Source organism: Styela clava, chromosome 2, assembly GCF_964204865.1.
Source record: "Styela clava chromosome 2, kaStyClav1.hap1.2, whole genome shotgun sequence".
Classification (NCBI taxonomy): domain Eukaryota; kingdom Metazoa; phylum Chordata; class Ascidiacea; order Stolidobranchia; family Styelidae; genus Styela; species Styela clava.
The window spans coordinates 30,764,752-30,791,712 of record NC_135251.1 but is presented as its reverse complement, the minus strand read 5'-3'; the positions used below and the strand labels follow the sequence as shown (position 1 = coordinate 30,791,712).

At 35.6% G+C, this 26,961-nt stretch overlaps 1 protein-coding gene and 1 long non-coding RNA gene across 3 annotated transcripts; both read left to right on the top strand.

Moving 5' to 3' along the window:
* The first annotated feature begins 3,089 nt into the window (after positions 1-3,089).
* On the top strand, positions 3,090-14,415 carry LOC120336579 (uncharacterized). Its single transcript, XM_039404283.2, has 8 exons — positions 3,090-3,952; positions 6,507-6,691; positions 7,722-8,068; positions 8,930-9,705; positions 10,028-10,154; positions 10,881-10,985; positions 11,211-11,437; positions 12,573-14,415. Exons 1-8 carry the CDS (start codon positions 3,139-3,141, stop codon positions 12,935-12,937), a joined length of 2,946 nt encoding a protein of 981 aa, XP_039260217.2. The 5' UTR covers positions 3,090-3,138; the 3' UTR covers positions 12,938-14,415.
* An 8,280-nt stretch (positions 14,416-22,695) lies between these two features.
* Positions 22,696-26,961, top strand: LOC120336676 (uncharacterized). Of its 2 annotated transcripts, none has more exons than XR_013474322.1 (4): positions 22,696-23,924; positions 24,597-24,797; positions 25,555-25,708; positions 26,732-26,961. It is a non-coding gene; the product is annotated as an uncharacterized LOC120336676 (long non-coding RNA). The 2 variants fall into 2 exon arrangements; XR_013474321.1 differs by having other exon boundaries at positions 25,550-25,708.

Below are 26,961 nucleotides of genomic sequence, written 5' to 3'. Positions count from 1 at the left end.
TTCAAGTAAACAGATTGACAACAATTTGATGGGATCTTCATTTGATCCCACTCTTACATACACGTATCATATGGCGATGAATAGTTGGACAGTACATGCTGACTGAGCTGCATATATCATTAGCCTTTATCACTTGGCTTTATAAGTCGGTCCATTTTGAAGAGTCGAATAAATGGTAGTATCTTAACCTAAGTGATCAACAGATCATTTCGGACGTGTTTCACTCCTATTTCACAACTAGCTTTACTAACTAGCCCTTTCACAGCTAATATAAACGCGAGTGAACAGAGCAGTGCATAAGCACCAAATCACTAAATGAAACACGTGAACAAATGAAATTCAGAGAACAGGAAAAGGTGCCAAACCAAATTATGAGGTAATTAAAAACAATCAAAGTGTCATTAACTTGGAAGTGGAAGTGGATGAATAACAAAGCGCCAGAATGGAATTCAGGTAAATAAACCTCTAAACTGACATAACACAAAAAAGTGCAAAAATGTAAATCTTTGAAATTTTACCAGAACCGTTATGTATTTTTATATTCTATATCTATATGTCTAGTTTGTACAAGCCATATTTAAACAGTATTAGTCATGGATGGCAAATATGCAGGTATAGGCACAATTCCTAATCATTTTAATTCGACTTACTTCATCGTCGGTTTTCAAAAATACATGGCCGTACATGAGTCTAACGTTGAACAGAATGCTGTCAACTGTAGTCACGTTTCTGAAACTAAGTGGCGAACAAAACCCTGTTGTTCATAGACTTCATTTATGAAATAAGAAAAAAAGACTAAGCAACAGACTGACGAAACATTATGACCAGACGTGAGACCTAATCAATAAAGTATCGTCTTATAACTGACGGGTTCCTGCCAAAAGAATCTACTACAAGTGGTATTGTTAAAGTCTCTCTCAATAAAAAAAAAATACTAGTTAGTTGGCTAAACCCATGTCACATCGTTGATGGGTTGTTTTTGTTTTATTGCTGAATGGACTAATTTTATAATTTATATTATTGAGTAGATAAAATACAAGTATATTACAATTTCGTTACACGAACTTGCCCATCACTTTTGCAGCACGTATCACCGCGTTTGCTGCTTCTCTTGCGGACACGCATTGTTACCATGTCACAAAACGTGTCTTGGTCTTTCGGTTACATTTTTTCCTATTTCTGAACGGACGTTATATTTACCAAGCTTGGACATGGTATGCCAGTGGTATGAGACGTGATTTAACTTTAGTATTCGCTTGACGGATGATACCTACAGAACGATTTATATCTTGGCAAAGTCGGCAAAAAAGGAAACGTCAATCACAAAACCGTGTTAGTTTGTCTGTGCAGAAGAAATTAGGGAATTATCAAATGAGATCACCAAATTGTCGTAGTGGTCTGGTTGGACATAAATTAATTACTTGAGAAAAGGTAAATTACGCCTGCGCATGGTTTCTTTTGACTGCTTGTGAGGCATAATTAGGGTTTAACTAAAGCAGGTAGGATCAGAGGGAAACGTAATGGACGTAACAATTGCTATTGGTTTTTGCTAACTCGCGTTGAAAACCATGATAAAGGTAACAATTAGCTACGTGAAATTGTTATTAGGAATATTGAAGTAAATTATCCAAAACCAAGTATTCTTTATGATTGTGTTCAAAATTTTTGCGTAGGGAGCTCGATGGTTGAACCCGTTATATATAATGAGAACACTCTCGCTAAGGCATTGCTATAAATCCACCTTTTACGCAGGTCGCTGTTCCAAAATGGCTGAAATTGTTTCTGTCTTTGAGAATCTCTGATCGTAATCGCTAGTTGATTACAGCGTCATCAACCGTTCACGTCTCCATTTTAGCATCGCTTTAGATTTAGTTGCAAACACGCTATAACAACGTACAGTAGATCGATTAACGGGATATCCAACAATGCATTAAAAATACGAAATTTGCTATCTGGTCAGTTCGTAATGAGAAATGCACATGAATATACTTTGTTTCTAGAATTTTATTTATTTCATTTTAATTCAAATCTTTTGAATCAATTTATCGCTTTATATTATGCTTGAACTCCCCGCACATAGCTAGAAAAATATACTATTTATAATATGAGTTATATATATATCCATATCGGTCATTCAATATGATATATATCGACTGTAACTAAACCTGAAAATAAGAAACGGTGACGAAATTCATTATTTACTGAAAAGTTAGCGAAATTCCCGAGTTGGAATTCGTTGCAAACGTTTTAGGTAAAAGACAATAGTTTTTCGGCAAGATGTAGAACATTTTAGACCGTCTGGTTGTATACGATGCTTTGGTGGTTAGGTAGATTTCTTACTTAATACACAAAAAGGTATTCACGTAATATCTAAGACTGTTCATTCTGCTTCCGGTCTGAAATATTTGTGGCAAGGTACCAAACACTTTGTGAGTAACCTAATTACATTAAATAAACTAGAAATCCTTCTATGACAAATAAATTATTTTTGTGATGAATCATATTACTAATTGTAAGCAAAAAATGTAACAGTAAAAATAATTCATATTCAACTTATATTAAATTCCTCAAATTACCGTAGTTGCAGTTCAGTTTATAAATTCAGGTAACGTCCGACCCATACAAGAATCTACCACTTTGAACTTTGAAGTATGGAGCTACATGGGCTGCGGAATTTTTTCGACATGATTGGGCATGACTGAGGCTGCCAAGTCTGAGCGTTTGCTTACAAATAGTAGGTTTTCGATATCCAAGGGTTTTTAGTGTAAATCTGTTTGAAAGGGCTGAACGATGTATGGGTTTTGAAGATTCAACTGCAGACTGCGCAGTAAGTTTACATACTGGCATATATCACAATAATATGTGAGCAGGAATAAAAAATCAATCAAAAAATATTGGGCAGATTATGTATTGAATTTTAACGTAAAATACTAGTGCTACTCGCGCAAGGTGTCTGGTTTCAACATACCGGTAGTTCACCAAAGTAATAAAACGACGTTCTGATATCAGTTTGATTTTTTCTAGTCCTAGTTCAATATACAAGTATACATCAAATTGCTTCATGATTTTATTTAACCGCTATATCTCGAATCAACTTTTAACATGACATTTCGTGGCGTGACATGATCAACAAAAAACATGGATACTCACAGCACGAAGTTGACTCCAACATTGGAATCATTTCCAGTAGATGACATGCATAATGTCATCGGCATGACAATCACTTCAATGACTGAAAACCGGGAAACATTCGGAGTTCGCGATGCTGACAAAATACGAAAACAATCGTGTTCTGACGCCCCGCCACTGTCGGACGTTGTTTGTCAATCTTCCATGACCGCGCTATCATTTTCTATTCCTGTCAGAGAAGTAAATGCGAAAGCCAATCCCGGATTGTTTCCTAATGACAAAACGCGCCTTCCTGGTGTCGCAGGAATATGTCTAACTAACGTTCAATGCAATATTAGTGATACTTTCAAAAGAACGCCTCGTCGCTGTAACAGCAAAATGAAGAGTAATAAAACACACTCACGAGATAAAAGTCACGGCAGTTTCTCCAAAGTTCCCGAAAAGTGCACGGTCAAAATATCTGCCCAGCAGAGCAAACAGAATCTGCCTCCACCAACAACAGGATTCAATGATGTTGGACAAATGTCAATAGCGTCATCAAGCATTGACCAGCTAAAGGCACTGACGTCAACTATCGACTCGTGCGCGGAGAATAAAGCAATTTGGAAAGGAAAGGTAGAAAATTATAATGACCGTACTCTGCAAGCTAAAAGCACAGCATTAGAGAATATTGTCGATATGGATGTCAGAAATCAAATTTCTCCAGGACGTGAAACACGTTTTAGTGTAATAAAAGAAAGAAAGCTATTCTACGAACACAGCTACAATACGGAGAACGGAAATAGAAAAATTAAAACAAATTTTCATAATAGGTCTGGTGGAGGTAAGTCGACATTGTTTTAAATTCAGTTAATGCAGGGGTGTACAACTTATCCATAGACTACCGCAATAGGTTTTTGTACTAGTAGTACAACCGCCAGTGAGATCAAGATCTTTTATGGGTTTTGTATGATTAAGGAATTAGTTTTTCATGATATATCTCATCCACTCTTGGTATTCATCCTTGTGCAGCTAACTCACAACCAGCGTCGCGTAGATTATCTTCAACGGCCGCAAATTGTGCATCTCTCTCTTTTTGGCAATGGTAAAAAATGACGCCGCTGTTATAGTTTTAATTAAAAGAAAATATTGTATAACTTCATGTTCAAAAAATAATTCTTGATTCACATCAATCAAATTCACATCAATATCGTGTATATTTTAGGTGCTCGATCGTAGTCTTGACGAAAAACCCAACATATATTGATAGCAATGATTGAGGTTACTATGACATCTTCTTAAAACTGTATATTGCGTAGCTAAGTTTTTGAATGAAAAATTGGATACTGCTATATATAAACATATCTTACAATACTCGTAACTACTCTAGAACAACCTGACTGTTTTTAACTACGCAGACCATGTTTTATGTATTAGCTTCTTTACAATTTCAACTGGTGGCCGTACATTTTAACCCACGTACATTTGAACCCATACATTTGCACCCGTATATCCGTGGGTTCAATCTATATGAGGGTGCTAAAATCCATGGGTTAGGGTTAGTATGGGTTCAAATATCCGTAAAAATGAAAAAATTCCATAGGTGCAATAGTATGCAGGTGCAATTGTCGTGGGTTCAAATTACAGGTTTAAATGCACGTTGGTTCAATTGTAACGGAACCATTTCAACTATACCCATAAGCCATAACCAGGCAGAACTGACGTGCAAATGTTCCGTAATTGATGTATGCTGTTAAGCGAAGTTTATTTTAGGCATGTTGGTCTGATTTTAATTCAGCTTTTTGAATGCAGATTCTTTTTGATGTATTTTTAATTTTATGGCATTTGCTTTTATTTGCATTGTTTAATTTTGTGGGCTCGCACCGTTTGTCCGGTTTTCGTACGAGCGCATGTTTCCATATGCTATTCTAACATATGAATAGCGAGCATGCATACTTTCCCTGTTAATTTCGTGAACAATGAAAACGCGTGCATACTCGTTTCCGTTTTGTCATATGAATACTTGATGGCCTTAAAATTAGCGCACTTTAATTGCACCAAAATGTGTAGTCAGACACCAAAGAGGTCTCACGTTATTGTAGAACAGAGTAGCTTGTGCTATTTGATCGTGGTTTAATGTTGACTGCAGTCATTGCAATTACTTCTTGAAGAATTGAAAGAAAGATTACAATTCCGCCAAATGCGTGAACTACCGATAAAGTAGAGTTTTGTTAATTCAAAGGTCATCTTAGAGAAAATATCACCTCACCCCCAACCTGAATTTTGTGCAAATGCTGAATTGAATAAACGCGACCGCATGTGAATACCCTCATTTTTTGAAGTTCAAGAAATAAAAGAACGGTTTGAATTGGTTGAACTGCATGATTTATTCAATGAAACGATTGCTTTACAAAATGTCCAATATTTCAAATTGATTTAATTCGTATTTTATAATCATACATGGAAATTAGTTGTTTTCTTTATTAGGAAATTTTCTAGTTAATGTGTATTTAAGGAATGTTCGAAATTTAAAAAGGTCAACAATCTAGGATATATTCTCTCAATTTTATCGCGAAATGATCGCATTTTCACCGAACAGACTTCATAATTTATATTGGTAAAATTGGTAAGGTATCCTAGATGACGATTTTTGAAATTTTGCGTAATATTAATATCTAATATTCTAGTTATTTATTCTGTATTTTACCGTCAGTTTTGCCGAAATATAAGAATTTCGAGGCAATGAATCCGCTATAATACGAATTAACAAGTTTTGTTACGTTAGGCGCAATAGTACTCGTGGTATAGCATTGTTCGTTAGACATTCTTATATAAAATCTCGCATGTTTGGCTCATATGTTGTTCACTCATGAACTTGAGTTTAAATATTTGATTATTTACACTGTATGGTGCAAACGAACCGAGGTGGCATTTCTTATAATTACCTGCTATGTAACATAAGATCTATCATAAATATCGCAGGCATTGTGCAAGAAAATCGGAGTGATAGTTTTGCGACAGACTCAATCTTCTATTATAGTTCCTAGTGTTAATGGCAAATTTACATTCCCAATAAGTCAAGTCAAGTTTATTTTTTCCAAATAGTAAAAAACAAAAAAAAAACATGCAAAAATATAAAGAAAAAATGATATTTAAGTTACTGGGGAAGGGAAGCCGCGGGGAACAAAAACTGGTTATCGAGCTGCGACACCCAAGGTTCTAACACCTAGTTTGACAGATCGGGGAGAAGAGTTTCAACGATTAGATACCATATAAATTTTACTAATTAGCTAACTAATTTCAATTGTTATATATATAATACTAGAAATTACCGTGCATTAAATGTGCCAATATTTAATGAATACTATCGAATATTAATGAAATTACATGTATTTTAGGTTTTCGACGCCCTGGGGTATTTCAGTCTAACACGCTTTCAAGTCCCGAGTCAGTTGATTCCGGATTTAGTGACCACGGTGAAGGCATGTGGAGCGGTAGCACCTCCATTAAATCAGCTGCTTCATACCACGGACAAGTAAATGATTCTTTACAGCAACCACATATGTTCAATCCTTCACAACAGGTGAATGAGCTTACGTTAAATGCCTTTTATTTGAACGTTTGTCGTTGTGAGTTTTGCTGTGATATTGCCATCGGTTAAATCGACTGTTATGAGCTTCGACAATACTTATCTCAATTTTTTAATCAAATGGATGAATAAAAATTTACATCTGGAAATTCTGAAACATGCCAAACAGCTAATATGAACAGAACCAGATTTTATACATTCAATCAATTGTTACCTTTATGAGAGAAGAGTTTGGTTGCGTTATTCTCCGTTAGGCATATGAGAATTTAACGGTATACGGACGTTTTACCATCAGCACGGCGGTATTGGTACATTATTACAATGTTAGTACGTCATCTGAAAACTACCATGTTCAGCAATTATAAAAGAATATTCATTCGATTTCGAATACATGTTCGTGTTGAGTAAAAGTTAAACAATCCTTCAGCTTCCTTGGATATATGTGTTAAGAGCTTGCCCATAAACAGGAAATAAAAATTGGAATAAATGACATTCATCCGTATGGCAGTGTCTGGTAATATCCAGGCTCCTCGTACGGTTACGTTGAATCGAGGAAGATGATTTCCTTTTCACATGTTCTGTAATGCGGTTGGCATCAAATTGCCTTTCAGTACTTGTCTAGCCGTTCTACGAAAACTTTCAAATTAAATATCACATACTAATAAAAGCACGCTTAAAAGATAGTCGCATGTTACAATATGGAAATAATAGATGTATTGTGGATTGAGCTACTTAAACTGAAATTGGATGATTTAATTGGGAGTTGGAGGGTTGCGAAAGCCATATGTTCAAATTGTTATTACCTCGGTTGTTTAATTGCACAATGTATGATACTTATGAAATATCTGCGAGTTCTAATAAAAAACGATGATGATGATGATAATGATTATCGGAACTGCAGTGAAAAATTAAAATCTATACAAAAAATACCAGCACTTATATTTGCATTCAAACATAAAAATCTCCAGTGTTTTTTTCCGAAGGTCGTATCGAAGCGTAATTTATTTTCTGTTTTATTTTAAAGTTTTTCGATACGGAACATCAGCCAAATTGTGGGGAAACAAACTATGAGGATTACGATGCATTTTCGTCGATGGTGGGATATCAATATGATCCATCTTTTTATTGTTCAAATCTCGACAATAATAATAACAACTTCAATCAAAGCTATGAATCGAAAGCTTCGTCTGTTTCTCTTTCCAATAACTCACACCACATGAATACGCCAGAACAATTCAATGAAAGCGTACCAAATTTGTATTACCCATCATACCACCCAACTTACGAAGAGGAGGAACATTGCGAAGCCGAGTACTTCACGCCAGTCTCTCTTAAACATACTGATGACTACAACGTATCAACACTGCAAACGTTAGTATAGTTAATTTTTGAAAGCACAAAATATTATCATAATTTAAAAGACTGGATGTAGTTGATCAATATACAGACTGTACCGCAGCACCTTTTCAAGTTCGTCTTAGACCAGTGGTTCTCAACCTTTTTAGTTTACGGACCGGTAAAATTTCAAAACTAATTTTGCGGACTGGCTAACCTTGAAAATCAACCCAAATTGTCAAAAACACAATACATCATTAAACGAGTGTAATTGCGACAAAAGTATGCAACTTAAAAGCAGACAATTCAACCTAAGGATAAATTTGCTGCTGTCTTTTTAATATCATTCGGATTTGGATTTAAAGGTTTTATCACTGAGCTCAGGATATTATTTATTGAGCGATATACAAAACTGTGACAAATTCAAGTCTTTATGCTTTGACATCAAAGTGGTATCGCTGGAATGTTTAATCATGGATTCTTCCTCAACTACGTTAAGATTGTACGAATTAATATCCTTTGCAAAGGCAATAACAATCCAAAGGTTTCTAAGACGGGCACTGACTTTGCAAAAACTAAATTAAACTGCCAAATTACGGAACGCGCGAGCTTTTCAACCAGTTCAAAATTCAACAAGGCAAGTACTATTATGCTCTCGAACTATTCAGTTATGATGTCATGAACTTAACGAAACATCCAGCCGTTCAGGACTTGAAAGTGGTGTAGGACCTCTAAACAGATTTGTTTACGCATTAATAAGAGTTTAATCTCAGAAAATAATTTGATCAATGTCTTGCATTTTGCAATTGAGATATAATATTGTAATATATTTGGCGGACCGTCAGAAAGGGACGCGGATCACTGTCTTGGACACCTTTAACACATTTTTGTTTTTAGATCATCTGGTGTAAACTGCAATCAAAGTAATATGTCTAATGAGCAACAAAATCGGACTTTCGTTGAAATTGGAGCGTGTAACTCTCAGTCTACGATTACTTCCGCAAATGTCAGACAAAATAGTTATCAGTCATCCCAGGACCAAACAAGAACTTCTCCATCGTCGTCTGTGATTAGACATTATATTCCGTATATGTTGAATCCCAGCAATACGAATACTGGCCAACTCCAAAATATCACCGAGAAAGAAATTCAATATGTTACGAGTGATTTTAATCGAAAAGGGCATGATAGCTTCGAGAAAGAATTATACATATCATCAGAAGGTAGAAAACTCAGAGAAACAACGAAACTTGTGCCTTCCGCAGCGCATACCGTTCTATCACGTGTAGCGGCAAACGATATGTTGCCTCGGGAACCGTTTTTCGACCCAATGCCTAAAGAAAACTTTAATAGAAATAATTCTTTTCCGTCTCTATCAATGACACCCGAAGGGCCACAGTATATTTCAAGCGATAGTATGCCACCTCTTTCTCCTAGTCCCGCCACGATTTTTCGGAGGCACAGCGTTGGTAATTATCAGTATTCTCCCGAATGTTTTACACATCCGCATAACGATACAAAATCTCCAATCAGGATCCCACAACGTCACCCATATGACAGAATATCAATCCCTTCTTCAAAAGTATCTCGAGCTCACCTAACACCCCATATTAACACAGTTCATGCTCAAGTGAACCCAATAATACCAATACAAGACTTGACTGGATATACAGGTATGTGTTGTACTTGTTTTATTTTCATACTAACCAGTTTCTAATTTCGAATATAAAGATAACGTAGCGCGTAAACAAAACGTAAAGATAGATGGTTTATATATGCCTCTGGCCTCTGCCCTCTGGTATAATTTTTATTTATTTTGGCGAGAGAAGGCGACAGACAATGGTAAACCATGACTCGCACTAAATACATCTGGTACCAATTTGTCATCTTTGCTTTCCCGGTACATGCAGATCGGTTTCTATAAAACAGTGAACATGCTACTAAACGCGCGCTGTAGCAAAATCCAGTATCAATAACATTCTTTATATTTTACAGGTAATGGACCGATTCAATTATGGCAGTTTCTCCTAGAGCTACTCTGTGATCCAGCGTGTAAAAATTTAATTATGTGGACAGGTGAAAAATGGCAATTTAAGATGATCGATCCTGACGAAGTAGCAAAGTTAGTCAGTCGGCTTCATGTTTTCCAATTTTTGTTAACATAAGAACGATAATTCTGATTATATCGGTCTGAGTAAACAATCTTGAATCTGTTTTATTAATTGATGAAAATTTTTCATTTTTTCATCCGATGTGGGTCGTTCAGCGTTTATAGAAAAGTTTCTATTATTCTTTCATTTGTATCTATAAATACCCATGCATATACACCTTTTGCAGAAATACCTCCGAACAATGCTATGATCACATTTTGCTCAACCTATCTATTCAATGAATAAAATTCATCCGTGTTTAGGCAATCAAAGCAAATGTAATATGTATTTATTCATTTTAATTCGATCCGGTTTAACAACACTCAGTAACTTTATCACAAATTTTCAACAATCTTGACAAACTGACGCTGCCTGATGTTAGCACACAAACGGCATGCTTGAGAAGTGACGGTATTTCTTTTAATATGAGGGTTCCTTGGCAGCAGGTCGAATCGTCAGTAACATTAATTGATGACAAACTGTCACGTCTTTGTTCCGAAAAAGTAATTTCCCAACTTGAATAATACAAAATAAGAAAATTTCACTAATCGTGCCAGATAACCTGGAAACTAACTGAACGTCGTCAATTTAGTCGAAGAAAATATGAAGTACTTCCATATAACTATTCTTAGTGAAACCATCAGGAATGGAAACCTTCACGAATGAACACTAACTCAATATAATTCTTAATTTGCTAGAGGTTGGGGGATTCGTAAAAACAAGCCGAAAATGACATATGAAAAATTGTCTCGAGGAATACGATATTATTATGACAAAGGAATAATAATGAAATGTCCAGGAAGGTAGATGTTGTTTCTTTCAATCTTTGTCAATGTTGATTTTATGTCGATGCAAAATCGATTAAACTTCGAACATAATTTTAGGTTTTTCGGAACGTATGTGATAATACTTTTTTTCTAAAGTTTGTTGAATTCAAGCACACTGTAACACTTTTCCACTGAAATAAATTTTATATTAAATAGTTCGTCGTTTATTGTATTAAATTAAACCAAGTAATCCGGTTACAGGAGATATGTCTACAAATTCGTGAACGATCTGGAAAACGTTCTCGGCCATAGTCCAACTCAACTACACAAAATGTTGGGAATCACAACCATGGATGACGAGAAAATGAAAGAGCGCGAAAACAATGAAATTATATTACAACGTTTCACTGAAGATAATCAAGTAAAGCCAACAAGAACAGAGGCTTCCGCCGCTTGTTCGTCCGCCAACGAAGATATAATAAAAAATGGTATCGCCATTTCTAATTTTTTCATCCAAATGCGCTCGAAAAGTAACTTTTGGCACAGTTAATTGCTGCCAATGTCTCGGCAAAAGAAAGTCGCTTTCTACCTTATTCAGATATCAGTGATTTTGTGTCATACTACCGTAATTTACCTTATACACAATTCGGATTCGCAACTACAATCTATATCGCTTTGCCATTCAATTTTTGTTTCATCGGCATTTGAGACGAGTTATTTGGTAAAAATACGCTTCGGCAACACAATTGAAGTCATTATCTCAATATTTCACCATATATCTCCATCATTCAACGACCTCATCCAAGGTTATAAACCCAAACTATATCGCGCGATGGAGTTATTTCCGGAGCGCCGTAAACCGAATATGGCGTGTCATCATTGACTTTTATTTCTAAAAATTTGCTTTGTATGTTTTACTGTTTTATTGACGCAGTCGCGACTCCCCGTATTGGATCAAATGTATAAAGCACACATTCAGCTCAATGCAGGAAGTAAAATCCTTTGTTGTAACAGGAACTGAGTTGACACAGAGTTGAAAATTTTGATGTCGATGGATGTTTTCGTAAAGCAAATTCACTTTTGCAATGTTTCGGATATCTTGTTTCATAACAGGCTTCGCTGACATATTTCTTCATTTTTATGTTTCATTTTTTTTATCTTGGATAATTTCTTCTCTTTCTTGATAAACTGTGCTTCGGCCAGCAATCAACTTTGATTTCGACATTTGAACAGTTATTCAAACGGTAATACATAACAAATAAAATCTATCAGTCAATTCTTCACTTAGATCTAAAAGAAATTTTAAAATGCCAGAATCCACTAAATACGTTGTATTTCTTTTGCATTGAAAATGAATTTTACGCCTGCTTTAAGTCTTGCAATACTCGATATTTACTAACGCGCAATTCCAAACTATTGTCTTGTACGTGTCTCAGCTCAGTAGCTCTTGGTACTTTAGTGATCGCCCTAAACTTCGAGTTCTGATTGCTGAAAATAATTTATTTGCAAAACGTGTTTTTGACAGTCGGATCATCTGATAATATCCTTCTGCATATATACTTCATACTGTTACCATACTGCAGATGGTAATCAAAAAGATATTGATGAATACTTTTTATACAGGTTGTATTCAAGAAACATTGGATTTTCTCGCTACAACAGCGATCACAACAAAATCGTCTGCTGGAAGAGGCGTTCCTGTTATAGCTTCTGTTACCAACCCCCCAATGACCAATGGTGCTTTTAATGAGCAGAGAAAAGCGTCTTTTTCTGAGAACTTTGAGTCAGAAAACATTATTTCTGCAGATACGCCTGAGGAACCTGCATCAACATGTTGTGTCGATTCCGAAGAAAAGAGTCTGAACCAGACAAATTCTACAGGATGTGGTAACTCTTGGACATCTCAGCAGGACTCAAGCACAATCGACACTAATAACTCTCGTAGCAATACCAGTACATCTACATCTTCTTCATTGAAAATTTCTTAGATAGTTTAGACTTTTTTTCGAATAGTTTCAATACATCGACAGCGCCCATGGCAGACTTGCCTTTTTCTGATAATTTTGAATTAAATGTTGGCGTTGAGAAAATATCTGAATAATCACAAAAATTAAAAACTTGGCATTAAAATTTCATCATGTCTGAAATATAGTTCCCGAGATTTGCAGGCATTTTTCAAATGGTGTTATTTTTCGTTGACTTTTTAGAGAAACTTTTTCACTTTCATAATCGTATTCACACCACCACTCTGAACATAGCTCATGACGAACATCAACTCGTAGAACGAAATTTCACTGTTTGGTGTTGCTTGTTTAATGTATTACAACCTAGCTGACGTATGCTATCATGAAATCCAACATAATCACGCCCAACGCTGTAACTTTCCAGCTGTGTGATGCGTCACCATTGTTTGTAGCGCGATGGTGTGTCGCCAATTGGACGTGAAACAATATTGGATACTATCTAGTTACAGTTTAATAAAACTATATTGTTTTGGACTATTATCGACATAAAAATTGTGATCTTAGAGTTATCGAATGTTTTAGGCCTACGCACACGAGGGAGAGCGCTAAAACACTTATATAGAGCTCGTTAGAGGAGAATTGCAATAGAACAACTAATTCACTTCGTGAAATGTGACAAACATTTATTTGTCATTCGTCAAATTCTGATGAGAACAACTGATAGATGGATACAATCATACTGCCCAGCAGAGTTGTGATAATTGTGTTTGCTAATCTTGTATTTACCATTTGTGGGTAATTATAACCAGAAAGCAGATATAATTATCCCAACAAGCTCTATATCTCATTAAATTTTAAAATTGATAGTTTGATATTAATAGATAGATCGTATCGCAAGCCAATATAGTTAGACGCAACGCTCTAACCGATAAACCATCATTGCCAAAATTTCAATAAAAGACACTGTGACATATAAAAATAGGTTTTAGATTAATTGAGAGCTTAACTCTAAATATGAAAAAATTAAAACAAACTATTTGTTTGATTTGTTTATTAAAACTGGCTCTTCGTCGGATTCAGCAGCTGCTGATCAAGCTTTGTATACTCTGCTACACCTGTTCCGACTGAAAGCATGTATGGAAGTATTTTGAAAATATTAAAAAACTTATGATTGAAACTTTTTAGGATTGTGTACCACTTGCTGCTTGTCGTTTTGCAATATACAAGTGGTTTAAAACTTTGAATTATGCTTAATTTTCTTGAATTAGTGCGATTTCATCAAGTTTTAATTCTACAATTTTTTTTCCTTTCTGCCTTAGATTTCCTCATATCACAAATGTTGAATTTTCATCGAAATCGAACTTTCCCCTAAATATATTATTGCTGCATTGAAAAATGATCTACCGTCGTCAGTTTTGCAAGTTACCACGTAATCTGTATTTGTAAGAGGTTGGTGTGTATTATATCCAATGAATTTTTGTTCCTATCGGTATTTGAACTTTTTCTCAAATTAGTCAAAACAATAAAAACATCTGATGCTGATGTATCATTTTCCACCAGTTCACATTATCTTAGCACGGCGGGCACGCGCACTTCTATATCTCGTCACTGTAAACATTACAAATGAACTTGATCAACTTGTGCGTTGTCCTCGTAGACTTCCCATCAACAGCAAACTAACGGGACTGAAGGTCATTGTATTAACATTAGTGGTTTTCAATCTTTACCCTCTTGCCTCAGCAGAGCAACTTTGCAAGTAACTGAACTCCAAATGAAGCATACAGTGCGTGGTATGTATCTACCGTGGACGAGACGGAGAACTCTCTACCACTGCTTTATCATGTTGTGGTTACCAAGCTCTGCTGAAACTGCAGATAGGCTTTTTGACAGAAATTTCCCAGCCACGGGGACCACGACCCGGCCTGTAGGCTCATCCTCTCGAACCGCTGGCCTAGCAGCCTGTACAAGATTTGGTATCCGCCGCTATGAGTAGTTAGTTAAATAATTCAATGTAATGAATTGAAAAGAAGAACTCGCTTTCTATTACGAAATATATCTCATCTATATCAAGGGCCGAAACAGTCAAAGGCGTCCGCTAATTTACATCCGAGAGTCTTTTTTTTTATAAGTATATTGTTTAAATATAATCAAGTAACTATTAGAATTGCCACCGTTACTAAACTTGCTACACTGAAGATCGCTTTGTTTTGCCGGTAATAGGCTTAATTTTATATGTATATATAGTTTATACAATTTGTACCGTACATTAAACCCCTCTAGGATCCTTTATGTTTAAGCAATGGGCAAAATCTGATCTTTGGTGGAAGAAATACTTTTATGTCCCTTATGATAATTATTTTCAAACTTTGTCACTCCGACTTCCTGAGTGAATTTACCAGATGTTGCACTAGCAGTGGTTCTTAAACTTTTCGAGCCGCGACCCCCCCTTTGAAAAATTTTACAAACTTTACGCCCCCCCCCCCCCCCTTTTTGTCTTTAAAAAAATGATTTCGTGATAGGCAGGTTGCTTTATATTTATTAAGATAGCGCTGTAAAAGTGTTCGTCTCATAGCGTCATTGCTCAGATTGTTAAGGCATAAAAAGGCATCGAAGTACAACTTTGCCATTCACTGTCGTATGTATAAAGCCATACTCAAATAGCGGTCATCATACATTCTCCTTTTTCCGCTCAGTTTGCAATACCTGGTAAAGTCAAACCAAGTTAAACTAAACACACAATCAACGTATGCTCTTTGCGCTTTAATGTATTTTCTGCTTTAACGTTTACATAAGACACGTAAAATTCCAATCGATTGTTTAAATCATCACTACTGAGCTATGCAAATACCCATTTACTGCGTGTTAAAAATACACAGCAATTACAGACTTTTTGGCTTGCCTAACGTCACCGAAATTTATGCCAGTACCTTTGGACAACCACCAGGTTCAAAATTTAGCTCAAATTTAGTTCATTTTTAGCTTAAAGAAAAGGAGTTCATTTTTTAATAGTTATTATCAATGTTCCCTCTAATTTTTGTAGTATGTGTGCTCAGAAATTTCGGTGTGTGCGCACTTTTTTGGAAATGACTAATATTTGTGCAAAAACCAATGAAGAAATTTGGCGTTCTAACGGAGTAATAAGTGGGCCTCTTAAGAAAATTTTGGTTATTCAATAAGTTTTTCTATAGATTATAAATGCTTTAGTGAAGGCTATATGTTATCAGTAGATAACAATGAACATACATGGAAAATAGTAAATGAAAGTGATTGTAACAGATGGTTTCATTTGAATTCAAATGAAGGGTGAAAAAAGAACAAAAGAACATTGCTACATTACATCGAAATACGTCTGTGCGCAGTAAATCTATGCGTGTGCGCAGCCTCTGAAAGCTGTGTTAGAGGGAACACTGGTTATTATGCATGTGGACGTTTCCCTGGCCTTCAACCGCTGAAAAAAAAAGTCGCTAATGACATTTGCGATTGAATTTTATTTAAATCTCAATTGTTTCCGTCAGCGTGACGGACCGCGACAGATTAAAAACACTTTCTTAGACATTGCAAATAAATAATATACATCATAAATTCTTGTGCACACCTGTAGTGTTCTAAAACTATCGACTCCTATCGACTAAATTTTACTCTGTGGGATTTTATCACAGGCTCAGGAATTTCTCTAACGGTAGTATCTTAAAATTAATCGAGTGGCAGCATTACGATGGAGCGGAGTAAGAGTTGCAGGGACAGCTCATATTGGTGTAATTTGCAAGAATACGAATCAAACCAAAATGTAATCGGGCACTTTGCCACACATTTTTATGTCCGAGGATTGCCATGGGATTCTGGAGTAGTGGTGCCTTTATTTTATCGACGCAATCGCAGATTTAATTTATCACAATTAAATAAATAAAGCAGCCATTTTAAATATATATGTCGGTCATATGAATTAATATTTTATTCAACAGAAAAACCATTACATATCCGAGGAAAAAAAGTCGGCCCTTTTAACGAGTGGCGTTATCTCGACGACTGACTCAGGAGCCGTACCGCGGGGATTTCGAGTCGATGAATATGTATTATTTCATATACTAATATACTTTATATATATGTATTTTCAATATACTAAATTAAATGTACTTTCTGGAATTTTATACCTTTCTAACGACGATAACGAATTCGCCTGAGCGAAATATATATCAAAACGAAGTATAATCGGGCAGTTGATCACACATTATTATGTCCGCGGATTGGCGAGGTATTTTAGACCGGAAATGGGTTTATTTTGTCGTGAGGCGCCGCAATCGCGAGTTACAAACACAAATGAATTAAAACAGAAAGACATTTTGAATTCTTGTAGTTAGGAGCCGTTACATGGAAATTTCCGATTCCATCTTGTGACCTCCCGCACAACATCGAAATGGAGCGCATCTTTCGAAGGTAACATGACCGGTATGTAAACCACGATGCTATTAATGGGAACAGTCAAACTTCCATGGCTCAATTGAGAAAAGATTGAGATTGAGAAAAGGCGCATTAAAAGGTAAATGAATGTTATTATATTATACAGATCATGTTTTTGCACTCCAGTTAGTTTGTTCAGTCAAAATATTTAGAAAATGCAAGTTGTTCCTTGATACTTTCGCTTACCTATTCCTTCAAAATTAGTTTGAAACCTTAAAATCTATTATAGAAAAATATAAAAAATATAGCCTTTAAATCGAAATTATTATGTATTTACTTGATGTTATGTATTTCATCAGAGAAACAACTTTTAGCGTGAAAGCTACTTTGATCACGCTACACTGCGAAACATCAGAAAGTAAATTTTTAGTAGCAGAAATACAGTTGGCAATTTGTTAATTTATACACGGTTTTACGATTTCGGCAGACTTTCGTTTACATTTATCGGTTGGGTCTACCCGCCTTCTGGAAGACGCCACGAAAAGACGGCCAGTAGTAGCTTTCTGCTGCATTTGTGTTGAAGCTAATTCCATTTTTGTGTATACAATTATTGTTTTGCTCAGAAATTAGTATAGATTGGTTCATGAGAGGTCTGCAATACCAATATGGTGTTCGTCAAAAATGCAGAGAAAACCTGTGGCCCCCGAACGTTGAATTAGCGTTTTTGTTTCGCACGCACCCGTGCGAACTTCCTAAATCCAACAACCATAATTGTATTGAATGCGCATTTGTTGTATCTTCCCAAATTGATGGGAAGACCCTTCTTAAATGCTGAGCTTGAGCTGTTCCCAGTTTATTACGATTTTTGTAGACTAAATAAACATGAGAGTAAAATAATGTCCAGGGTACGAAATAACGTCATCGCGTTGAAAAGCATAATAATATGCTTACAATTACATCCCAGGTTAGTAATCTCAAGCCGGACTTGATAGGAATTTGTTACATTATAAAACAGCAATTACCAATGCGAAGAACAGGATTTGACCCCTGTGAATATTATCAACTGGTCCGAGAATTATTTCTTCTGCCATAGAATAGTTCTTGTGAGGAAAGAATCATTCGAAAGTTTAACGAGAAACCATATAGACTTGGTGCACGGAACTGCGTTAGTTATATATAAAGGAAATAAAGGTATAAAAACAATAATTCAGAAAGTACAACCAAGTACTTTACTCAAATTTAACCTTACTACCAAGCCATGATGGGCTGTGGTACGTAGTATATTTACTATATTAACTTGGGAAGATGGGGGTCATGTCACGAATATCACTGAGCTTTTGATGTATCAACGTACGTAAACACTATCGTCTAAGAAAGGAATACCTTGCTCAAAACCAAATGAATTACTGCAATCAATCAATATTAAGTGTGATGTGCCAGTTACGCTTTATGCAACAACATTTGCTGCCCCGACTAAAAATCTTATCTGACTGAAGTAAACAAAAACAATGCCCATTCCCACGATAGCTTATTTGCGTGATGTCTGAAATGACTGACCTGAATTGACCCGAGTTTCAACCGTTTTGATTACAGGTAGTTATTCCTTGGATACTTTGAGCGGAAATCTAGGACAGCGTTTCGCTTCTCTCATTCAGTCACAGGAATGTGTGATGACTAACGGGTTGTTTGTGATGACTATCTGTACTTGTCAACAATATCGGTGCTTTATTTTGATGCAACGTTAATGTGAGGAAATCACGTTTGGTAACGTTACTCGTTATTAAAACAAAATTTCGAAATATAATGGAAATGAGACATGATTTGGGCACTGTTCCAAACGGAACCCAAATTAGGTGAATTGGTGAAAGTCAAGCAATTGCTCTCATTCCACGAACTATACTAATGGCATACAAAACATGAACACTTGTTATAGCGTTTCTATTCAATTGAAGAAGCTTGCTGAACACTAACACAAATGTATTTCTGCTATAGCGAGTTGTTTTTCATTATTTCCTTAGTGAACCTCGAATAATCACAAATATCGTGAGGAGGCCGTTAGGCAATTTTTTCTAAAACGTTCGAGAACCACTGGTATAAACCATGTAAGCGATTTATTGCAAACAAATTATCTATCGCAAAAACGCCCTTTTCATTCGGTAGATCCCGTATAGCTAATACGCTTGCTACCAGTATGAAATGCCGCACATATATCAGAAATATCGATCAAGTTTTCATATTGAAATATCCCACACATATTGATCTTTCAGCGATTTGTGAGTACAATCTATTTCTGACAAATTGACAATCTTAAAATTGAATAAGAACTTAAAACTTTTACCCCAGTGTGTTGTCGACAGTTTTTGATTGACTCTGTGTTGATGAACAGAAATTTATTGGACTTCACTCTGGCAAATTGCATTTACTTAATTCCTAAACTGTAGTACTGAATTATTATTCATTCATACAAATATCAATTCAAATAATTGGCTGAATTGTCAACCAATATTATTTTTAAAAACTGAATGCTGCTTTTCGTAAAAATCGCTTTATAAAATGCATTAACAACATTTTATTGCTTTAATGAGATAATCTGGTATATTATTGAAGTGATATGCAGTATCTTAAAAATTGGATTTTGTGCTTTTTAAAATTGCGAAACTAGCGAGACAACGTCTTTGGTGTTTTATGGGAGTATTTTAATACCTGTAGGTCCATACTTATTAAATAATGAAACAACTATAACAATAAAATTATACTTTATATAGCAATTTTCTCCCCTAAAGATGACGAAAATCAACTTGATAAGTAATTGTTTCCTACTTTTGCCCACATTGCATAACATGCAAATAAGTTATCTATATGCTTTAAGTTTATATTATATTCTTGGATATTCTTTGTTTGTGTTTGGTACTGCTTTGTAAATTTCATTCACATGTTTGTGAGTAGTAAGTCAAAACAAGCTGCATGTAATGGTTTCGCAGAGGAATCGGTAATACGCAAAAATGTATTTGGAAGGCCCGAACCTAAAATAAAAAAATGTCTGAGGTGGCACTCGCACGACAAAAACAATGTCTCAATAAGCCTATACTGACTTTGACAGCAAAAAATATTCTATAAATTTATATTCTTTTCCATGCTGTTTATTATTTCATCAAAAAAAACGGTCGATCGGTTGGTTACATTATTAGTTGTAAGTCGCCATACTTTAATTAAAATTTGGATTAAATTCTCATCAGAATCGTGTCTATACTAAATTGAATTAAAACGTTACTTCAGGCATCTTGACAATTATATTTAGAAATTGTTAACATTGAAAACTGTCACAATATTGTTTCAGATACTTCTTCTATATTCGAGAAAGCGAATTGAACAAAATTTTATTGAGATGAATGATTACACAGAAAATCTCGCGATAAATGTAGTATTTTTCTCTAAGATGAGTTATAGTATGACGTAGTCACTGGAAAGATATCACACGCATAGAAATGGGCCTGTGAATAAGGGGTCTAACTATATTAATGAGAAGGTGGTGGAAAACTGGCCGTGATTAGGATATTCTTGACTTCATTGATTGACAAGAAAAAATGTGGACAGCTTTAAACTTAAACTTCAGTAAACTTCCATTATGTGCGCACATACCAGAGATTAAAATGTTAAACACATAGATTAATTATGTGGAATTCACTACCTCTTAGTCGATTTCATGATCAAATTGACAATACACTATCGAATGCTTCAACAGTATGATCGTAGAATAAATCAGAGCCATGTGATATACATATTACAGTATTTTATTGCATTACCAGGCGATTCCCAACGAAGATCAATATACTATTTTCAGTTTTACTTAATCTTCTTATTACTTATCGATTTCAATCGGTAAGTATGTTGATAGGTATTTGTCTGTCTGTATGTCTGTTTGTTTGTCTGTTAGATGCACGCGATATCTCACGAAAGCGAGATCTCCAGAGCTCCTGCTCCAGATTTTGCACGTGCATTCATCTTATCTCGGACCAGAAGCCTATTGATTTTGGGCAAATTATGTCGTATAATTAGCGAGTTATTGATTAATTAGTGATGGGACACAAGGTGTCACTATCGAGTAAGAGCGCTGTTTTGGGATCCTCTAACTTTCGATCGATAAGTCTTCGGTCTCTGACCGATATTCTCGTTTATGAATTAAAGGTGGGTTATCACGCAAACATTTTTGTAGCAAATTTGGTTCTATATAATTTATTAAGATTTTTGGCGTTTACCGTTTGCATAAAATAATTTCGTTTGCGAGACTCGAATTTTTAAAAGTCGACCCTGCCGAAATCGAACGCAAATAAGTATGTCCCGTTGATGACGTAGTGGTGAGAACTCGTCGGCGAAACTTTGCATTAGGTCAAAGGTAATTACAGCATTCTGTGTACTTATTTTGAACCGTGTGCTAGTTCTATTGGGCGGCGGATTTGGAGGAAGCTTTTGTGATTTAAATCAATACCAATATCTTTAAATAATTTTATTGCATTATGAGAAATTGCAGTAAACTCAACTAATCGAGGTCAAGACGTACTCGAGTTCTGTGCCGGCCCTTTTGCTGCAATATATTTTCTAGTGAAAAAGCGCATACCAGGCCATTTTTTGTCTCAAATGATCCAGATTTTATAATTCATGTGTGTTTACTCTGCTTATCTGATCCTATAACTAGTCTTTTTAGTATATTTCCGGTATATATAAACTATCTGATTATACCGGTATATGCGCAAACACTACCGTAACGAATGGAATGTGTAGTTGGTGGTTACAGCAGATTTCACAGGGATGGATCTGTCTTGAAGCAGAAAACTATGGATATAATTTTCGCAAGTTACCTTTTTGATGTGTTTCCATGGAACTAAAATAAGACCTCTAAGTCGAAGGATCGTTTCAGCCTTAAAATTATGTTGGAATCCATGCAAACTTCTACTACCCACAGCCCGAAACAGCAAGACCTCGCGCAGTTATTCAAATCTGTTTTTATTTATTTTTAAAATTTTATTACAAGTTTTCATCATATGTAATTCATTCATGCCAATAAATGTGTTGTCACGAATCTCCATTAGTTGTTGATCGATAACAGCTGGACTGTGTTGTTAATAGCAGCCCAGATAGCACAACTACGTTGGGCCAACGTTATAATCCGCCGGCAACCGTTGTACGCGGTTTTACAACCATTTACCATGGTAAGGCCATGATTGGCTTTCAACGAAACATGCGCAGAAATGGGCGCGCGATTCGAATATAGCACATGAGGTCGCCATTCATTTTGGCGGTACTCGTAATCGATAGCCTGTTTTTTGCCGTGGATGGGACAGTGACATTGAACTTTTAATCTTAATGCTTTCATAGTAGAATGGCGAAAGTAGAGATAGCCTAGTTGTAACCGTGTAAGTTAATCTCATGGTACCGGTACCCTAAGTGCGTTGTCAGGTCACCGGTACCTATGGTAGATACCGGTAAAAGTTACATATTTATCCCTGGACACCGTGGGCGTGGGTACCGGTAACGACAGAACGAGATGAGGTACCGTACTTGGTCTTTTGGCATTTTTTTTTTGTTAAACTTTCTGAGATTGCCATCTCTTATTTACCAGTATTCGTTATCGAGTACCGGTATTGGTCCTTCATCCCTGGATATGATTTTTTATATTTACTTTATTTGTCTAAGTGCAAACATTTCCGCAGCCCAAATCCAACCCGTTGGACGACTTAATCCAGTAATCTGAATAGTTGTACATTTGTGAACCTTCTGTCTGATGAATTTCAACAAATCTAAATACAGATCTCAATTGGCTGAAATCTAAAATATGTTTTAACAATTGCCACAATAAAACTGAAACTAAAATTTGATGTTTTTGGGTAAAAAAAGCTCAAGGATTATTGTTTTCCCTTTTTGTTTTTGTAACACTTTAAATAAAATTTTGTTTCTAAAGTATAACTTTTTACACCACACATGCGAGATGCGACATGGCCCGCCAGTCTAGGTGCGCAAAATTTTTGCACGTGGTCCGAGAACTTTGCCCAACCCTGCTCTAATTCATATTTTCAGCTTTGTTGAGAAATAAATTACTGATTTTTGAATAATATCTATTTTGTTTTAAAATTCAATAGAATTATATTGGGTAATCATATATATTAATATGATTTATTTTCAGTATGTATGCTATGTAAGCTTACCCAACCAACCTTAATTAAGTGTTATTATATTTTAAAGTGAATTGGAAAGTAGACAGCTAGCAAAAAAGATTCGGGCGATTGGGACGAAGCCCATCTCTGTACAATGACTGCCAAATGTGCATGCAACTGTGCAATGCCCAGCGACTCTAAAAGCATGAAGTAGGCTATTGTACGACACATCCTTTACAAATATTTGGACATATTTTCGGTTATTCTAAACAATTATTACCGATTAGATATTCTGTCAAGTGTCAATATTATCATTGTAAGTTTAATGATATATACCATTTTTATAATAGGCCCTATGACAATGGACTGGAAAATTCACCTGCTTCAATTCCCTCTTTCACGCACTCATACACTGTGTCATTTCAAGCATCTCAATGTTTCAATGCGGACAATGCCCAAAACAGGTGTTTTTGTTTTATAGTAGCTCCTTGCATATCTGTGCCATAAAATATTGCACAATAGCTAGATATATCGGTTGAATAATTACCTAGTACAACATCATATGGTTAAAACCGTATTTTCCGGCGAACAGGTCGCTTTTCTAGACCCAAATTTTTGGCCTGATTTTGGGGGGGGGTCGTCTATTAGGCGAGTATGATCATTTTCATTTTTTTGTCGCCTTATTATTGAATCCGGACAATAAAATACCTTCGGTGATAGCATCCCCCACGTCCTCATCTGGTTAGTTTAAATAAATCGACATTCTCGTGCTGTGAATCTGAAATTTCAATGCTGTGATTATCATATTTGCATTATCATATATGGACTGAATATTACGCTACAAAAAAAAGTCATAGGCTATTTTAACCAATGCGCAAACGCGGCGACCGCTCGAAAGGCATTGCATGGTAATTTGAGATTCCCGACGTTGATGCGATTTTACTACACCGACTCATCGGCCGGTTATATGCAAAAACCCATTTTTTCAGGCTTAAAAACAGGCCTCGTCCTATTCGCCGGGTAGACTTATTCGCCAGAAAATACGTATAATAAATTAGTATAGGCCATCCGTTCACGTTTATCATCTGAAAGTCAATCATGTACTATATATTGTGTAACACTAACTTGATTTTCAGAGATCAAGCCATGCTCCAATCCAGTCCATGGAAAAATTGTTGGGACAGGCGGTAGAAACTCTTATGCTACAAGCTACGGCATCTGCAACTTTCCACTGATTATAGTGTGGACTCGGACATACAGGAATTGATGAAATTCATTGTCAATTCATTGTCAGATTACATTTTGATCCAGAATATTCAAGGATGAAAAAATGGCTCGTAAGTTGAATACTTTTATAGGCTGATTACATACACTTTACGGCGGTGGTTCCCAAACTTTTTTTTCCGCGACCCCAATTTTTGTAAAATCACAGACTACAGATACTTGCGACCCCACAACGAGAAAACATTAAAAATCAATTTATTCTATTTAATCTTTCTGATGAAAATCGACTGTAAGTTTGCGGGGCATTGGTGTAACGTGGTTGTACTTAACTGTTTAGTTCAGTGGTTCTCAACCTTTTTACCCCAGCGGCCAGCATGCAAGCAAAATTAATTTAAAAGAGTTTGCTGACCGGTAACACATGCCATCCACGATGTAAAAATCTCTGAGATTTAGAATATTTGTTTAGTTTTAGTACAATGTTAAAATATTGCAGATTACTCCATAATTAATTGGAAAGCTAAACAGAACATGAAAGTAAAATAGGTGAAAATACCTTTGCTGGGTCTCATCTTATTGAGTGCCTTTTATTTTTTGTCGTTTTGTTGCATGAAGCGCTTCGAATTTATATATGAAATACAATATGCCCCATATTTTCGCTTCATGTTCGAGGAAGATTATTTAAATGTCTAAATACGATCCGATTGCAATATTAAAATTGTTCACTTTTATACGAATGGGATGTGGACAAAACACATGTGTATATTTTAGAGTAGATACTCGCGATAATTAACATAGAGCTTTTGCAACGGATGGAAACCTTTTCATTAGATGTATTCTTATAATTGTGCTTATTTACTCATTCCAGATAAGATATTTGTCAAGTCTCGGAGGTTGCTCCAAGAAAGACTGGTTTGGAGAATCATGAGCTCGGTTATAACAAATTTACTCTCCCGCTCTTTGAACTGTGCAGGACGCGGTGGATAAGAAGGAGTGAGTGGGACGCCCTTAGTTTCTGCTATTAAAGGTATGTAATATGTTTATCATATTGTTCCACCATCTTTCTCTGCTCTACCCTCTTCTATTTTATAAGTATAAGATTATTTTGACTCCAAATCAGCTCAAGATAATTCATAAGGGAAATGAACAAAAATTGATTAAATAGAATCTGACAATCTGGAGTGAAAACAAAACCTTAATTAAGATTGAAGCGTAAAGAATATAAGGTTTTGCCAAAAAGATGCCTAGCGTGTTCATGAATTAAATTAAGTTACACACACACAACAACAACAGAGATATAATAAAATAAAAACAGGCGAGAAAATTTAGATAAGTTTGGTAGTAAACAAAATGTACTTGCCAGTTGCCACACCATTCATTTTTATCATTATGATTGTCAAATTGAATAATGATTTTGTAAACAACTGTGAACAGTAAAGAAATTGAATGTAGATTTTGTATACAAAAGTGAACAGTATAGATAAATATTTAATAAAGGAGATATCGCCAAGCTGATTATGGTTAGAGTCAAGTGCCAAATTGCCAATCCAATGTTGCCAGAGTTTGGTGCATAATGGCGAACAGTGGTTTTCGAACTTATTTGTTGTATCATCGCTCCCTTACAGTACTTTTTACATTATCATCCCCCAACAGCAAATGATGAAGTTATAAATAAATTTATTGTAAATCAATTAAACAAATAGACTAATCATGGTGCATGATGTTTCTAATAAGGTAGATGAATTTCAACAAGGAATATTTGAAGACATTTTAGTCAGATAAAATCTCAAATCATCATTATTCCCTCGAACAAATATTCCCCTCAAAACATTGTCTACGCCCCCCTTGCGGAATCAAGAATTTCTGTATTTCTCACTTTTTATTGTCTTGTCAATGTAAGCTTCACTCACACATTTGCGACTGCAGAAACTTGGCTTAAGATTCCTACTCTGGAAATTTGTTGGGATGCAGTCATTCAGACTAGGCTTTGAACTCTGGTGCTGTAATTTGCTAATACTGCAATTTAACACAGAATTTTTATATTTTTCAGCTCTGGATGATCTGGCAACGAACTACGATTAATTTTATTACATGTATACATATTTGTAAAATAAAGACATTTTGTTATCTTTTGTTTTTTATTATATAAATAATGTTAGATTAGTGGGAAATTTCTATGTAGTATAGATCATACCCTGTCTGTACAACACATCGCCTAACTTGGCCCGACCATGTGCCACGATTGTATTACAACGTGTCACCTACGTAGGCCCGGCCATA

Coding starts and splice junctions, on each gene's coding strand:
- LOC120336579 (XM_039404283.2), top strand. CDS start 3,139: ATGGATACTCACAGCACGAAGTTGACTCCAACATTGGAATCATTTCCA. Junction 10,986..11,210: donor ATAATGAAATGTCCAGGAAG/GTAGATGTTGTT, acceptor ATCCGGTTACAG/GAGATATGTCTACAAATTCG. Junction 11,438..12,572: donor CGAAGATATAATAAAAAATG/GTATCGCCATTT, acceptor CTTTTTATACAG/GTTGTATTCAAGAAACATTG.